Source organism: Tigriopus californicus, chromosome 9, assembly GCF_007210705.1.
Source record: "Tigriopus californicus strain San Diego chromosome 9, Tcal_SD_v2.1, whole genome shotgun sequence".
NCBI lineage: Eukaryota > Metazoa > Arthropoda > Copepoda > Harpacticoida > Harpacticidae > Tigriopus > Tigriopus californicus.
The window spans coordinates 9,902,801-9,915,691 of NC_081448.1; the positions used below are offsets into that span (position 1 = coordinate 9,902,801).

A 12,891-nucleotide genomic window follows, 5' to 3' on the forward strand; every position below is an offset into this window, starting at 1 on the left:
GTGTAGCTGTCCGTTCATTGGATTACCTCACCAGGCCCTATACTCCATATCTCTCTCGCCCTTTCTCTCTCTCTCTCTCTGGCAATAGTAAGTATGTACAGTAGATGGATCTCTACAATGGACTCCTCGAGTTTTCCAGCCTCTCAAGCCTCGTTCATCTAAGGTGCTCGTGTGAACTTTCAAGGGAACCCATTTCCATCTTGGCTGGAGAGACATTTGAATGATGTTAAACGTCAAGCAGGACATTTGTGAAATGAGCTCTCGTCCATCTACGAGCACTACTTGCCCTAGTCATCCATCTATTAGGGTACTGACTGACTAGTGACTCGAAGATCTGTGACCTACTGTACTGTTGTACCATGTGCATTGTACAGGTACGTACGTACGTACGTACGTGTAGATAGAGTTTGAATGCTTGCACGTGAGTCTCATCTCATCCGAAGTAGATCGAGCTGATCAAACTTATTCACGACGGAGACGGAGGAGGGGCGCACAAATGGCTCTCTTCAATGGAGGTTAACTTCTGTGTCACTGGCTTGATAGCATGATTATTGCCTATTAACCTCTGATCAGATAGTTCAAACTTTTTCTTGGCTGGCTACCGAAGGTCGAGACGTGCGATTCCAGGCAGGCCAGAAGTTGGCACCCAGAAGGGATGAAACGGAAGTCCAGGGCTGTTGAGCTGTTGGGACGTGGGTTGGGGTAGGATCTAGCCATTAAGCCAAATTAAAGCATAATTTCTCACATGTTTTTCTGGCAGCCACCGATTGGGTTGGGACCGAAGAGGCTAGAAATGCCATTGCCCACCCAAAAGGACTTGATAGGCATACAAAAGTGGTATTTCGCTTGTCAACGGACCAATGCCCACCAACGGTTGGCTGAGAAGGAATCTGGTCGAACGGAGCGACTCCCATTGAACTTGAAGGAGGAGCAGAGCCATCGGGTTTGGAGGGATGATGAGATCAGAAAAAAGGACCCCGATAGGACAAGAAAAGACCCAAGGAGGCTGGAAATGGACAAATCTGGTTGGTAGCCAAGCGAATCATACAACCCAAAGCTATGGTGGGCATGGACGTATTAGTGTCGTAGGACCACCGCACCTTCCCAGAAATGAACAGAACAAAAACACCTTTGAGACACATTCCATTTTTGGGGGGCCGGGATTAGATTGCTATTTCGTGAGCTGTCTGTTTTGTTGGCCTGGCTTTTGTTGTAATGGAGGTGAGTGGCGAGTTGGCTCTAACAATACTCCTAGAAACATGTTCAACTACGTACTCCTTCCTCCTACCACTATTGCTACACACAGTGATACAAGATGACAAGACGTCGTGAAGTTTTCTGTTCGTTGAGCTGGTGATGGTGGAGGTGAAAAGTGAATTCGAATCGTTCTCTATGGTGGCTTGGACGGAGCATTGGAGATTGCTCCGCCCAGAGATGTCACTCTTCTGCCAAAGCCTCAGTCCATCCAGCAAGTTTTATGTTTTGCTCCCTCATTGAGTGTGTAGCTCTTAAGATGACATTGCAGAGATGAAATGACCGTGATGGCACGTAGCAATAGAAGCAGTAGCAGCAGCAGCAGCAGCACTAGCTCGATTGCGAACAGCTAGTAGGCTTCGTCACTCCATGTGTATGCATGGACCTATGGACTGTACTTCTTGGAGGGAGAGAGAGAGAGAGAGAGAGAAGGAGAGGAAGAGCGAGAACTTGTTGGGAGAGAAATGACTTGGCTTGGAGCATCAGCCAAGTAACGGCTCAACTTGGGTGGAAAAGATCTCAGAAATCTGATTGGACGAGTACAAGCTTGAAGAATAAGATGACTTCGCGATATGGCCGGACAACACAACATCAAAATCCGGTACGTACGAGCCCCTCAACTCCCCCCTTCCCGAGAAAGAGAGAGAACGAACTCTACCTATGGTAGGACAGAATCAACCATCATACATACACATGCCGTTGAGCGACATCTACGACATCTACTTTGGATGACTTGGTGGTGGACGACGCATTTCAGCGCCATCCAAGTCGAGTCAGAGATAGAGGACCTGGAAGGAACAAAAGACTCCCTGACTTGAATTCAACATGATGATGATGATGAAGATGATGATGAGGCGTCAATCTATCTATCCAAAGCATTTTAGTAGCCTTATACAAGAGAAAAAAAACTCATCTAAGCCAGCCTCTCGCTCTCCATCTATCTATCTTCCTCTCTCTCTCTCTGTGTCTACCTTCAGCAGTTCCAGTTAACCATGACTTTTTCGGTCCCTTTTACTCACAGATGGATGACTTGGCACTTTTTGTCCTCGGAAAAGTAGACTCTTCGGAAAAATTCCACCTCAAGGCGGCCCAAATTGGAAATCAACCAAAGCTGGATTCTCGCTTCCAACAGGACGAGCTTGTTAGGAGTCGATGGTTCTAACTTACTACTGTAGTTCTAGTTACTCTCACTTGGGGCCTCCAGCTCTCTTCCTTGTCTCAGTTATTGCATTCGACATTGGATAAAGCCGTGTTGAGGCCGGGTAAGAAGGCGGTCTTTTGCTTTTATTATGGAAAGAATGAATGCGAACGAGAATTTGGGGGGCTGTCTTTCCTTCTTTTTCTCTGGCCTTTTGGCACTCTACCTACTTCCTACGTCTACTTGATACCAATCGGAGGAAGCGAACTTGGCATACATATGAAGAAATTCAGCGTTTCACGTGTTTTTTGCTTCTGGTCGTCCATTCATGGAAGGAAGCCTCAGTCTCATATATTGTTCTAGATTCTTTCGGATATCATATAAAGCAATATTTAATTAGAAATATGATGAATATGGTGTTGGTATTGGTGATGGCTTCTGCTGGTGAGAAAGTTCAAGAGAAAGAGACAGACAGACAGAGAGACAAACGGACAGACAGACACACAGACAACCAGGGAAAGAGAACAGCGGGGTCAGTGGGGGTGGTTGTGGGGATAATTGTTGTTGTTGTTGTTGTTGTTGTTAAGGGTTGCTTTAGGTGTTCATGATGATGTTGGGAAGTTATAGAAGTACTAGTAGTTTAGTGGTTGTGATGTTGTGGTGTTGATGAGGAGAATAACAAAAATAAAAATTATTACGGCTATCACAGAAAACACACATGTTTCTCTTCTGAAAACGTCGATAAGACATCCATCGTTCAAGGTTGTACAAATAACGAAGATGACAGAAAAACGATCAACCCATTCACTCGATGGAAAGTAGATGGGGGTGATGATGCTAGTGGTGGTGGTGGTGGTAACAGATTGCCAATCTTCGATTGCAATATTCGATTGACCTGTGCAATGATGGTGTTCATGATGGCGATCGTCTAGGAACTGATTGTGTTCACCACCGAGGACGTGGAGGGGTGGTGGTTGTTATTGTTATTATTAATGCTGACGGAACAACCTGATGACGATGACGAGGTGGGCAATTCTAAGCTAAGGGGTGGAGAGGGAAAACATTGGTCGGTGGGGCCGCCAAAATCGCCCGATCCATTTGTCCCGGGGGGCGGGGGCGGCGTATGGAAATCTTGGGTCTGAGGAGGCGGCGAAGGGAACGTGTCCAGAGGTGATCCATCACTTTGGCTCATGGGAGGAGGATTGGGTGGTAACGACTGCTGGAAATTCAGGTCCGTCATGTGGTCATTGGGTGGAAAGGGAACACCGTAGGGCTGCATGGAATTAGGATAGGGCGAACCGCCTCCGCCACAAGATGGATCGTAACCCGGACCTCCGTAATCAAACGGCATTGAAGTGGGTGGGAAACAGAATCGAGGGTCGCCTTGGGGTGGGCCAAACCTCCGGGCATTGGGCGGGAGGAAGGGTGCCCGAGCCATGAACCGCATCTGATGCATCCGCTTCTCCTTACTGCGCTTGTTCTGGAACCAGACCTGGATCACTCGCATAGGTAAACCCGTTTCCTTGGCTAGTTGCTCCCGCATGAGCCGAGTGGGTTTGGGGGTTTGGTTGAAAACATTCTTGAGGACCTCGAGCTGTTTGGCTTTGATTGTGGTCCGCGGACCTCTTCGTTTGTTCTCTTTGCTGTCGTCATTCTTGCTCTTCTCGGAATCCGAATCTCCATCATCCCCGTTGGACAGGGGGCTTTTCGAATCGGCAGGATCGCTGGCACATTTGAAGCTTTCACTCATGGACAGGTCACACTCGATCCCGGAGTCCCGCTCATAGAGCTCGGAGATCCCACAGGAGTTCTTCATATGGCACATGAACGCATGCTCTTCGCAATAGACATACCCGTCGTAAGAGAATTGAACCTTGCACCCTTTGGGAATGGTGAGCTTGCACACATTGCAAACCACACAATCTGGATGGAAGAACCATTGTCCGATCTTGGTGGAGAACTGGTCCATTTCGATGGTGTACTCGCACCCCTGACATTTGGGACCAAAGAGCCGATAGAAGTCTCTCTTGCAGTAGTACTGATTACTCTGCGTGTAGCAAGCTGAGTCGAGGAACATGGAGCACTCCACACACTGTAAGCAGTTCTGATGATGGGGTAAATCTTTGACTTTGAAAACGTATTTCTCTCGGATCACTTCATGGCACTTTGCACAAGTTGTGCTGTTTTGCATCATTTTCAAGCGGAAGCAGGACAGCACATAGGATGTGAGTCAACTTGAGGACAGAGAATCCTGCAATGGCGACAAAAGCAGCCTTTCCGAAGGTGCCAAAGCGCCGAAACTGAGTTTCCGTCCTGGCGTCAAATCCGTCGGACCAGAAGAACAAGAAGAACGAGAAAAACGAGAGGAACGAGAGGAACCACCAACACGAAGCGGTCTCCTCCTCGAAAAGCGGCAGCCACATCGTCCTCGACGACAACGACGACGACGACGGCCCCCGGCATCGAGTCCTCCATCCAGCCACACGGCCGCCGACGGGCCTATCTCCTTTCCTTCTTCTTCCCTGTCGAGAACCACTTGCTCCTCGCATGTGCATGCACGCCACATGCCTGCTTGCTTCTCTCGACATGTGTGTATGTGTGTGTATGTGTGGCTCCAGGCGCTGGCCTAGCTGGGACATCACCCTCGATCTTGGAACCAGACCCCGTCAAAGGCGCCCCTCACCTGGGCGGGTGCGGATGTGCGGATGTGGATGAGAACATGAAAGTCTTCTTGGTGGTCGTCGTGGCCGTCGTCGTCATCGCCGTCCTGGCCGCCATTCTGCCCACCCTCTCCTGGTGGAGTCCATCGTCTGTCTGGGGCGGAACAACCGGAGGCGAGCAGCACAGCTCACAGAAGGAGAAAAAAGACGAGCTCTAAGAAGCACGAGGAGAAGTGCATTGATGTTGAGCCGAGATTTGCTCTGAGACTGGCCCTTGTGCAGAACGAAATCGCACTCACTGCTCTGGCGGACTGATCGCATTGATCGGACTTGGCGAAAGGCAGAAAGGAAACCCGAACAACGAGAAGCCAACAACGAGAACGCAACAAGCAAGTCAACTGGGGACAATTCCGGTTAGGTAGAGCGAAAGAAAGAGATCCATTTTTTTCAGATATTGGACTCCGTGCCTAAGACCATGTCTTCGATCGACATTCTGAACAACGCGATGATATGTTTGGGAGCTGGAAAGACTTCTTGGAGCATGAATCTGGGGCTAGCTGGATGGAGGTTGCGATCCAGAAGATGAGGGGGGAAATCCACACTGGCTGGAATTGCAACTGACTTCCATCGAGACAAGGATCGATCTCAAAATCTCTATTCTCGACCCAAAGGAAGGAGGAGGGAAAAAGGCGAGAAAGAAAGGCTAGAGCTCCCGCCACTTCAAGAAGAGAGAACGAAGTACAACAACGGACAAGTTTCGTGGATGGAGAACTACTTCCATGACTTTTCTTGCACCCTCTCCGAAACTTTTGGGAGTTTCAAGGCCATGATGTCACAATTAACGGGGTCTTTCTCTCTCCCTCTCTCTCTCCATCCTCTCCTTTTCTCTTTCTCCTCTTTCCCTTTGCTGAACTTCTGACTCGAGTCAAATTTTCAGTCAAAGACCCAATTTTTTCACACAACCCAAGGCTGAATGGTGGGTGGGTGTACGAGTGCATGTTCTTTGATCAAATTACTCCTTCTTCCTTGGCTTCCTCCCTCCTTTGCTCACGTTCATGACCAGGATGGCCTACATCCTCATACATACGTTGTATGTGGTACATAGGAACGACTTCTTCAGGTTGCACGTTCGGTCTGAATTGAGAGCTCTTTTGTGGCGAGTCTGACCTTTGAGGTCAATGTCAGACATTTCAACAGTTAAACCAGAGATGAACAGTATTCGGGGTGGAATGCCGGGGCACCCACTAGTCCTGGTACCAATGCTACTTCCCATGCACTGTGAGAGCAAATGATTTGGGGCTACAATTTCTGGCCGATCTCCCCACTGTTGCAAATGGGAAGGAAGATGGGGCTCGTTCATTTTTATCTCAGGACTAATGATGACTTACACTCATTTGTACTTATCACATTCTTGTTAGTCACGCTCTTATCAGACATTTTGTCGCCCAAAATGAAGGAAGGGTGGCGAGCCAAACCCAAAGAAAGGTGAACTTGACACCCCCAACTCATCTCATCATCCATCGCCACGGGTCACGGCCTCAGATTTCCGCTCACTCGGCATGACATTTGTAAAATATTTTCTGGAATGACAAAATTTGTCATTGATTAGCGACGACCTCTCTTCATCCCCTCATATTTTGGGACTATTCCACCCAGCACATTGAGCGTTCCAATAAAAAGTGAATAATATTTTGTCTTTCAATCCAAGGTGCTTCCGTTATTTACACTCCATTTCCCATTAACTTACACCAATATTGACCTTTAATTGGCTCGATCACGCCGTCCATGTACCCAACTCAAATTGATCACAGACTGATACATATGAAAACACACTCTCACTCGCTCATCCCGAATCTCGAGCTCTCTCCAAGGGACCGACCCTTAGAGCCAAGAAAGCGACGACTCTGACGAGAATAGCGATGATGGGAAAAAAGGAAATCATGTAATTGAGTCATGTTTACATTTCTTATGATCTGGGATCGACCATATCAGTCTTGCCTCAATTACACCACCCCTTGCCACTTGTCAGCACGTATATTGATCCGAGTTCCTGGCGACACACTCGATCGCACATTTCATGGTCCCAAGATAGAGCTTTGCAATCGGTAAAAATCGGTAAAGATCGGCACGAAAATGTGGCCAATCCAAGCCCCTCGGGGTCCTCCTCTTGGGCGGACGAGGCGTTAGATCAGCGAAGCTTGAAAATGTGTGAAATCTAGACTCAATTGTATCCACATACTTGTCTTTTGACAAGCTCGCCACCATTTCACGCAATTTATTGGAAGAGCCCTCTCGCCTGGTTGACGTGATTGTTTGTGGCTGGGAAGTTCAACGTGACCTTCTCGGCTTGGCTTTGATTGCTGCCATTTATGAGGTCAAAAAGGCATAGGAGAAAACCATTCAAACCTCGTTCTCGTCGACATGCTCAATGCTCACTCATGGCAGTATTATCCGCTCTCCGATACGGAATGTTGAAAGGTGGTCGTTGGTTCGACCACAATCTTGACTCCCATAGAAATATGCCAATGGACTCGAAACCGAATACATCTTTCCACGTAAACATCTTTCTTCGGTTCCATCCGAACTCACAGTGCTACATTCTCATTGGTCACGTCTTCATTGAAAGAGGGGTTTAATTATCGATTCCAAGATAATGATACCCTTTGGTCGGTTGACCTTAATCAGTGCATGAATTAGTACGGTTAGAACGCCTAGGCTGGCTGGCTGGCTGGCTGGCTGGCTGGATACCTGAAAGCTCGATTGTTGCGAGAAATCGACTGACATGCCAGAAACCTGATCTCACGGGTAAGCTGGAGCATCGGCCTTCTGGCATCGGACATTGGTCTCCTTCTCATCATCCTGTGTAACAATGACGATGGCATTGATGCTCTCGCCCTCTATAAACCATTCAACCCTGACTGGGCATTAGACCGTGGAAGAAGTACGTGGTTCTTCATCGACCACTATCTCTACCACTGGTACTACTTTCTCGGCCAAGACTTGGAATGCAGAATTTTCCCACCAACTCGAAGCTCGTGAACAAGATGGCATGTCTCTGTTGCTCTTGGTTTTTCTTTAATGAGATGAGAGTGGGATTTTATGGCATGATTTGATTCACTTTGAAAACGAGATGCTGGCTGTTACTTCGCTGAGTTCCCATCTTGAAATGCTGGAACACGTTATATGGCATTGCGTCTTCTCTTCATCATCACCAACCCCGTCGTTTTTCTTCTGAACTGTCTCACCAATTCAACATCGATTTATCCAACATCCATCCATTCATTCATTCCTCCGTCCTTTCGTCCTTTCGTTCGTTCATTCGTTCATCCATTCTTCTTTTCTCGTTCTCGTTCTGTCCTACCCTCCCTGGGGTCTCCCCTTGGTGCTCCTTCATTGGGATTGCTGACAACGATTAAAAGGATCGAGTTGATGGGCTCAAACAAGTTGGTTATGGAAAGGTCCCTTTGGACAACATGCAAGGAGCTACTAGTGCAAGGGTACAAGCAGTCAGTCCTCTCTGGAACTCGTGGTACACCATCCCCCATCTGTTACTGTTTTCCTGCCAGTCCTTGGGGAGCTATTGCCTTCATCTTTTTTCATCCCTTCTCGCTAGCATTCGAGGACCATCAAAACCAAACTCGCTATTCTTTTCCAATTGCATTCGCCAAACTCTCAATGGCTCGTTCTCCTTCGTTTTCCAACTCTCAGTCCCAGTGAGTCGATGCCTCTCCTCTTTTCCCTCGCCTTCGGTGTTCCAAGTAAAGAAAACGGGCACATCCATAGATAGCCTTGGAGCATTTTGTATAAATGCAACCCAAGAGAGAAGCTGAGGCTGCCTCCCCTTTCCCTCTTCCTCTTCCTTTTTCTCTTTCTCCTCTCATCTGCTAGCTCTCCCTGTTCCCCCTGTTCCCCCTGTTCCCTGTTCCTTCTTCACTCCCCCTCTCCCCCACCTCTGAATCTGTTGGTTGTTCCAAAGTCTCTTGTGTGCCAGCCATCGTCTCTGGAATAGTTGTACGAGTATGCAATCTTTTTTCCATTGGAAGAAGTTGAGGAAGATTTTTGGCGCGTGTCTGGAATCGTTCCCCGAGCTCACCGACATCGAACTTTTTTTCGAATTCCCCTCTCCTTTTCTTGTTTCCCGTCTGTTTCGCTTGCACCCATCTCCATCCAAACTTCTTCTTCATCTTCCTCGGTCGTTTTCGTCCTCGCCTTCAAGTCCATCGGTCCTCGGTCGGGTGTTGGCTGAGGAGGTGGGTGGGTGGGTGGTGAAGGGAAAAAGAATCAAAGTGAAATCCTATCCGATCGAGGGAATCTGTGGAATTTGTGGAATCAAGCCTGAAAACCACCACCTAACTTCGAAACTCCGCCTCCTGGCTTATCCCTTGATACGTACTAAAGGTACGCACGCACCCACTGTACTACTTCGACTTCTACTACTCGAGTCTGACATAGAAAACAGCCATGAGTGACATGGGGGTGGGCAGGTGAAAACGGCCTTAGGGCTTGATTGGGTAGTTAACTTTAGCCTGGTTAGAATGCCTCCCTCTCCCTCTCTCTCTCTCTCCCTCTCCCTCTCCCTCTCTCTCTCTCTCTCTCTTTTTGGGCGGCACGGTGTCCATGGAGTTTCATTTACTTAATTTTTCGGGCTCATTTCGTCCCCAATATTGGACTGGCATTTTCATCACTTGCTGATTGGTGGTCACTCAGTGATTAGTCTCTAAAAATGAGATGACATTAGACGTGCATTGAAATACTTGATCTCTATGAGTACCAGCATCGGTAGGTGTTGGTGATCGTGAATTTTGAAACTGAAGCATTCTTCGACCTGGGCCCAAAATGGGCTTCATTACAACTATCCCCTAACTTGTATGTCTTTGACGACAAGCTCCGGTCGCCTTAAACGAAATCTATTTGGGAATGGTCTTTGCGAAGGAAATCATGATGAGACAAATTGCACCCAAATTACTCAGCCCATAAATCAGCTAGTGTGTAATGCTATTGATTTGCCTGAATGGAAGAAATGCCCACGGGCACCACCAGAAGCTACTGGTCTCCTTCAGTCCTTCAGCGGGTTCCTTCTCTAATTTCATCTTGGCCCTGAGAAAAAAAGCTTGTATGCAGCAATTGTCGTCGTTTCTTGCCAATGTTCTAAAGTCACGAACTACTCGATGTACGTACACATGTAGATACATACATACATACACACACTAGAATGGCGTACGTACATTGCAAACTGGTTGAGAAGGCAAAAAACATCCACAACAAGAAACGGTCAATCCCCTTCCATTTGATTGCTTGAACCATCACCCCTGTCGCACAATTCGCTAAGTAAATAAAAATCTAAAACCATCTTAACCCATTCGATTTGAAATCACATTAGATAACAAGAATGGCCACTTGCGATCCATAGACCCTCGATCGAGAGCGGGAGAAGGCTAATTTTTCAATGCGTGTTTCTCGTCGTATCCTCGCATTGGTGCTCGCGTCGCAATTCCGGTGTGAACGGTACACAACTTTGGTGAGATTAAGGCATTATTGCGTAAAGTGCCCATGACTGTAATTTATCGCTCGAGCGAGTTTCCTTGGGAAATTGAGAAAATCCTTTGAACGGAAAACTTGTTGGAAGCTGCAAAACTGAATCAGGTACCAATACAACCATTGCTACTCCTTCAGTTTGTACAACATACAAGTAATGCAGCGTCCAATGCACCATCAAACGGTAATCAAGCTTGGTCGGGCGGTCCTTTCATGTTGAGTTTTACAGTGGAAACAGTCGCACCATTGCTTAAGAGGCCAACTGTAGATTGCTTCATGTCAATGAGCTTTCTTGATCGCTTGACAACCCATAAATTCATTCATATCTCCCAGACGAAAATGTCCGCCTCTCTTTTAATAGAGTATTTTAAGTTTGACCAATACCTCTGAATAGTAACGTTCTTGTCCAAAATGATTGGAAGGTCTCGTTCCAGTATTCTAGGTTGGTTAAATGGTCTCCATGTGGAATGGTGGATTTGCCAAGGCTCGATTTTTGCCACACAAAGCTTCATTCTCCATTGAAGCCATGCTGGTTGGGATTAGTTGCTTGCTTCATGCCCCAACTACCAACTCACAATAGGATTCATTTTCCAACCTTTTGAGATCCTCAATGGCCATCCCTGCCCGCGCCAATTCATCGGCGGGAAATCGTGATTGCCAACGAGACCCTTTTCCGAAAACGAGCATGTTATTAATCCACGTTTTCTATTTTCTCTTATCCCCCTTAGCACTTTGTATCATTCACTACACCATGATCCACGGTTCGCTCATGGGTGTTATTGGTCCTCAAGCACCTCCATGATATCCAAATTGGGCTCAGGGACTTCTTGTGTTGAACTGTTCTCTGAAGAGTAAGTCCATGATGATCGTTTTACCAACAGACTTGAGAGTTTTCTTGACAAGGCCAATTCACAGCAGGTGGATTCTTGCTCAGAGTCCATCCTTTTCGAAGTATTTACTCGGTTCATAATGAAAAAGTGACGTGATGGTTTTACATACCTACCGTACTGAGCTCTACGTTTCGCTTCATTGCAAAGAGGCCCGGAATGAGTGAATGGATGATCGGTTAGAAATTGGATTTTCTCAATATCCATCCATAACTTTGGGCGAGATTTCGAGAGATCGATCTCATGTTTCCCGGCCATATCTACAAGTGTAAATGCTAATAGGATGAGGATGGATGCTCGGTGGGTTACTCTCACAATATGGATGGGTGACTTGAGCGATCTGTCTCATTTGAAGTAGTTTCAGAACTTTATGAGCGATTCTCATGCCAATTTTTGGAGGAGCCCTCACCAGTCGAGAACGAACTGAAATTAAGGTCCCTCCAGTCACCGGCCCATACCGATTATCTTAGCCCACATTGATTTGGTCCAAGTCCATTTGGAATCGCGTGATGTCCAGGCACCTTCCTTTACACCATTCCTCCGTCCTCAATCTAAATCCATCCTGATCGTTTTACAATCAAAAAACCTCTAGCAAATCCCATATCAGACCAGATCAGATAGAATTACATTGGGCCACGTTAGTGCAATGGAATGAGACAAATTGATAGTTGCTCGCCGTCATTTGTACCGCCAATGATGTGCTGATATCGAGGGGTGGGGGGTGGGTTGTAATTGGGCAAGGTAAAAACATTCTCTCTGTACGCAACTATCATGCAAAGACTCGGACCTCGATTCAAAGATAAAGACACTCGCTCACATGCTATCATAGGTATACACCCATGTGCATGTATACGTACATACGTTCTCACTGTAGTGAGTGCACAGTAGTACTGAAGGCGTTGTTGGTTGGACTTGCTGGTGATGGAGGTGATCTCTTCCTAGTACGTTCCTACGTAAGTACGTGGCTCTCTGATGCGTGGGGAACGAGATCGAGCGAAAGGTTGTTGGGTCGGCTCCAGTAGTTGGTAGATGATGACTTTATTACGGTCATTAATGGCTATTAGCAAGCAAAGAAAAAGAGACTTGAGAGCATCATAGCACCGAACGACTACCTCGACCACTACCACTATCACTACCACCACCACCACCACCTTCGTTCTACGTACAAGAATGAGTTGGTCTCAAATTTGAGGTGGGTTCACTCATGGATGGATGGATGGATGGAGAGAGTGATAGTAGTGGTAGTAGCATAGTAGAAGGACGAGAAGGAGAAGAAGAGGCAGTAATAAAGAAGAGGTTTTTGGGACTTGAGCCGCAAAAAATTGACACGCAAACCTACCCGACCACGGTGGTAGCCTTTGCATATGCACACGATTGACGTTCAGTTCAACGAGGCTAGCCATTGAGCTGAGGCTCT

At 47.1% G+C, this 12,891-nt stretch overlaps 1 protein-coding gene across 1 annotated transcript; it reads right to left on the reverse strand.

The window, feature by feature from the left end:
- Positions 1–2,700: 2,700 nt before the first annotated feature.
- Positions 2,701–4,925, reverse strand: LOC131886759 (LIM/homeobox protein Lhx5-like). Its single transcript, XM_059235156.1, has one exon. It carries the CDS (start codon positions 4,584–4,586, stop codon positions 3,321–3,323), a length of 1,266 nt encoding a protein of 421 aa, XP_059091139.1. The 5' UTR covers positions 4,587–4,925; the 3' UTR covers positions 2,701–3,320.
- Positions 4,926–12,891: the final 7,966 nt, after the last annotated feature.